Source organism: Rutilus rutilus, assembly GCF_951802725.1.
Source record: "Rutilus rutilus genome assembly, chromosome: 9".
NCBI classification, from domain to species: Eukaryota; Metazoa; Chordata; class Actinopteri; order Cypriniformes; family Leuciscidae; genus Rutilus; species Rutilus rutilus.
The window spans coordinates 42,546,212-42,550,881 of NC_140223.1; the positions used below are offsets into that span (position 1 = coordinate 42,546,212).

Consider the following 4,670-nt stretch of genomic DNA (forward strand, 5'->3'; position numbering starts at 1 on the left):
GGGCTCGGTAGCCATACTCCCCCGTATTCCTGGTTGTGAGAGAACAAGACAAGAGTGAGGATTCGGGGTGGTGGAGGGATGCTGAAAAACTGTCAAGGAGTGTTAGGTAAGTTGACAGAGTGAATATGCTTCCTCATGCTGATAGATAGGGTAACGTTAGACATGGTATTGTTTGATGACAAGTTGATATTGGATTGATTATTTGTACGTGCTCCTCCCGAACTTTGTTTATGAAACATCATGTGTAGATTCCGCCTTCGCGTCTGTTATAGAAGATATCGACAGCGCATTCATTTTAAAAGAGGAACAGAGAGCCGCGACATTTTGTTGGTTGAAAATATGAATGAAGAACATGCGTCATTTACTCCGTTGCTCTGATTGGTTGTAGGTCTATCCAATTGAGTGCAGAGTTATTTTTTTTTTCTGGTTCGGTTGAGACACGCCCCATAATCAAATCTCTATGGAGCAGTATCAGACTCACATTCTGACTAGAATCTGAGTATGACGACGTCAGGCTAGGTTTCTAATGCTAATGGCTCAAATAAATCAGTCAAATTTTTTCTTTCTTTTTTGTTTAAGATTTTTCTCCCCCTGTTTCCTCTCCTGCCCCTCCTATTTGTCCATTGTTGCGACATTCTGACTGCAGCTGACTGCTCTTCTGTCTCTTCTACGTTTTCATAAATTTCTACCCACATATGACTGGTATGGTTGGGGTTGCTCCTCAAAACTACCACTACCTCCAGACTTTCCAGTGTCCAATTATCTACCAGTGCTGGTCTGATTTCCCCTCCATGTCTGACTTAAACGACTGTGTCACTTTCCCACTGTACTGGTCTTAGACATGAGCTCACTACCATATACATGTTCCTCAAAATTGTGGCTCCTCCCAAACCCCGAGGCCAAGTGTACCACACATCTCTTTTCAGGTATGGGATATACAATGGATTCAGATTTATTTTTGATTTAATCAGCAATGATTCCAAAAGGGTAGTTTTGGGAGGGTTAAATCTGCTCAAGTGTGGTCTTAAGGCTTCAAAGGTTATCTGTCTTTTGATCGCTTTAACCCAATCCACTAAGGGCCACTCATACTCATCCTCAAGTTGATTTAGATTGCTCTATTCCAGAATTTATTACAGTTTTTTCTGAATGCTTAAGCGCTAATCGTGATTCTTGTAGCACAATTTCTAAAACTATTAATACGTATAGCAAAACCACTCACTGAGTTTGCAAAACTAAAAGCACAAACACTGCTTTGCACTCAGTTTGCAATTTTGTAACACACACTTTGCAAAACTGTAGGCACAAATCACTGCACAACACTCTTTTTGCAGAACTTTAAACACAACTCACTGCTTACACTCAATTACCAAATTTCCAACACACTCCTAGCAAAATTATACACATGTATGGCTATCATTAACACTATTTTGCCAACTGTCTGGCACACTTTTACATGTGAAAACTGTTTTAGATAATTAGTTCACTTTGCAATCAGCCTAAGCACTATAAATAAGCCACAGGTAAGCTGTCTGTGTGGAGTACAATGGAAGGAGCAGTAAGAGTGAGAAGAGTGAGAATCAGAGGAGGCCGAGGAGGCCGAGGGAGAGGACGTGGAGGTGAAGAAGTTGGAGGAAGAGGACGTGGAGGTGAAGAAGTTGGAGGAAGAGGACGTGGAGTTGAAGAAGCGAGAGGGTTAGAGGAAGTTAGAGGAAGAGGACAAGGAGGAGCAAGAAGAGGACGAGGAGGCCGAGGGAGAGGACGTGGAGGTGAAGAAGTTGGAGGAAGAGGACGTGGAGGTGAAGAAGTTGGAGGAAGAGGACGTGGAGGTGAAGAAGTTGGAGGAAGAGGACATGGAGTTGAAGAAGCGAGAGGGTTAGAGGAAGTTAGAGGAAGAGGACAAGGAGGAGCAAGAAGAGGACGAGGAGGCCGAGGGAGAGGACGTGGAGGTGAAGAAGTTGGAGGAAGAGGACGTGGAGGTGAAGAAGTTGGAGGAAGAGGACATGGAGTTGAAGAAGCGAGAGGGTTAGAGGAAGTTAGAGGAAGAGGACAAGGAGGAGCAAGAAGAGGACGAGGAGGGGAAAGAGGAAGGGTAAGAAGAGTAAGAAATAGAATAACTGATGACATCAGAGCTACAATAGTGGACCATGTCATCAACCATGGGATGACCCTGAGGGAAGCTGGCCAACGGGTTCAGCCTAATTTGAGCCGCTATACTGTGGCAAGCATCATTAGGACATTTCGAAATGAGAATCGGTAAGTACTTTGTAGCACTGCCATACTCTAATGAGAAACACAACAGTACCATACATGCAAAAATACTGAAATTGTTACTTTACAGAATTGCTAGACGTCCAGATGTTGGGGGCAGAGGAAGAATGTTCACTCCAGAGCAAGAGACCCATATAGTGAACATGGTGATTGCCAATAATGCAATAAGACTGCGCGAAATACAGCAGCGCATAATTGATAATGACACCATCTTTCAAAATATACACAGTGTAAGCATTTCTGCACTAAGTCGTGTACTTGCGCGCCACAGAATAAGAATGAAGCAAATTTACAGAGTTCCTTTCGAGAGAAACACAGAACGTGTAAAGCAACTGCGATATGACTATGTGCAGGTAAGCTATAGTGTCGTTGGTTCTGAATTTGGAAGTGCATACTGTAGTGCTGTGCATGGGCCTGATGTGTTGCATTTGTTTTGTCTTGTCCAGAGAGTGATGGAACTAGAAGCAGATGCCATGGGACATGAGCTACTTTTTGTAGATGAGGCCGGTTTTAACCTCAGTAAAACCAGGAGACGTGGCAGGAACATTATTGGACACCGTGCCATCATCAATGTCCCAGGACAACGTGGTGGTAACATAACCATGTGTGCAGCTATAAGCCAAAATGGTGTTGTTCACCATCATGCAACCATAGGCCCATACAACACTGCACACATTATTGCATTCCTGGACACCTTACATGACATGCTCACTGTTCAGAGACCAGAGCATACCCGATATGTCATCATATGGGACAATGTTAGTTTCCATAGGGCTGCTTTGGTCCGCAACTGGTTTACAGACCACCCATCCTTCATGGCACTCAACCTCCCTCCATACTCTCCATTCTTAAATCCCATCGAGGAGTTCTTCTCTGCCTGGCGCTGGAAAGTGTACGACCGTCATCCTCATCAACAGGTAGCCCTTTTAAAGGCAATGGAGGAGGCATGTGGAGATATTGACCAGGCATCATGTCAGGCCTGGATACGGCATTCAAGGAGATATTTTCCCCGGTGCCTTGGACTGGAGGATATCGCATGCGATGTGGACGAAATTTTGTGGCCGGACCCAGAAAGACGACATGATGTAGGCTGATTGTCTTTTTTTTTTTTTTTTTTGTGAAATTACTATTTTGTGTTCTGACTTTGTCTTGGTTTTGATGAGTGTGAATAAACACCAATACTTGAAGTTTGGATCCTTGTATGTTTACATTGACATCTGCACACAGAGAAAGCAAAAGCCAGATGTGTTTTGTATTCATACCATCAGTGTGTAGTTGGCACATTGTGTGCTTAGTAGATGATGGCTTGTGTTTACTGTTTGATACGAAAACACCATTTTTACGAAGGTGTGAAGAGTTAATCTAGCTGTGTTCGCTTTTGCAAGAGAACTACAATGTTTTGATAATTGGGTGAAAGGTTTTCTTATTTGTGTGTAGAGTTTTGCAAAAATAGCCAATAGTTACAAAAAATGTGCTTAAGCAATCAGAAAAAACTGTAAGCGCTTTATTTTATCTACCTGACACACCTCTTGCGTTTTAAGCACTTACTGCTTTATTTCGCACTTCTTGTGTTTAAGCACTCCCTGCTTTATTTCGCACCTCCTGCGTTTAAGCACTTCCTGCTTTATTTCGCACTTCTTGCGTTTATTTCGCACTTCTTGCGTTTATTTCACTCTTCTTGCATTTAAGCACTTCCTGCTTTATTGTAGGCCTTTTTACGCATGCGCTCCTACTTGAGACCTGGAAACTACCCTCCTTTTTTGATTCCTTATCAATTTTAGGTTATTTTTAGTGTGGTCTTTTATTTAAGGCCATTTCCAACCAGGCGCTAGCTTACCAGGAGCCACACAAAACAAATATAAGCAAAAAGTTGCTTACCTGATTTTATGGCGCGCCTTTGTTTTGTGAGGCCTCTGCCAGCGAGCCGTCCCCGGTCACTCCTCGACCCCTTCGCCACTCCTGGCTTCGCTCGCCAATTATGTTGTAGCAAATTCTAAGTCCTCAAATCGGGTCTCGAATAAATCTCTCAAGAGTCGAAGTTCCAGGTTTGTCACAAGCTGAGAGGGGTCACTTAGACCCGGCACGAGCCGCTCTGCCACGCCCATCTCGGGACTCGATCGTGGAGCCAGTGTTGGAGCGGCCTCATATGAAGCAATCTGAGCGGTGATACCGCAGATATCATATGCCCCAGGAGCCTCTGAAAAAGTTTCAGTGGTGCCGCTGTTCTGCGTCTCAGCGTTCTCACGCAGTTCAACACGGACTGGACACGGGCCTCGTGAGGCGCGCTGTCATGTTGATCGAGTCCAACTCCATACCAAGAAAAGAGATCCTCTGCCCGGGGATGAGTTTGCTCTTTTCCCAGTTGACCCGAAGCCCTAAGTGGCTGAGGTGACTGATCACCA

General features: G+C 44.3%; 1 protein-coding gene across 1 annotated transcript; it reads left to right on the plus strand.

Moving 5' to 3' along the window:
• The first annotated feature begins 1,152 nt into the window (after positions 1 to 1,152).
• Positions 1,153 to 3,756, plus strand: LOC311297676 (uncharacterized protein). The gene is made up of 3 exons (XM_084420062.1): positions 1,153 to 2,253; positions 2,339 to 2,621; positions 2,715 to 3,756. Exons 1-3 carry the CDS (start codon positions 1,544 to 1,546, stop codon positions 3,360 to 3,362), a joined length of 1,641 nt encoding a protein of 546 aa, XP_084276188.1. The 5' UTR covers positions 1,153 to 1,543; the 3' UTR covers positions 3,363 to 3,756.
• Positions 3,757 to 4,670: the final 914 nt, after the last annotated feature.

Coding starts and splice junctions, on each gene's coding strand:
- LOC311297676 (XM_084420062.1), top strand. CDS start 1,544: ATGGAAGGAGCAGTAAGAGTGAGAAGAGTGAGAATCAGAGGAGGCCGA. Junction 2,254..2,338: donor ACATTTCGAAATGAGAATCG/GTAAGTACTTTG, acceptor GTTACTTTACAG/AATTGCTAGACGTCCAGATG. Junction 2,622..2,714: donor TGCGATATGACTATGTGCAG/GTAAGCTATAGT, acceptor TGTCTTGTCCAG/AGAGTGATGGAACTAGAAGC.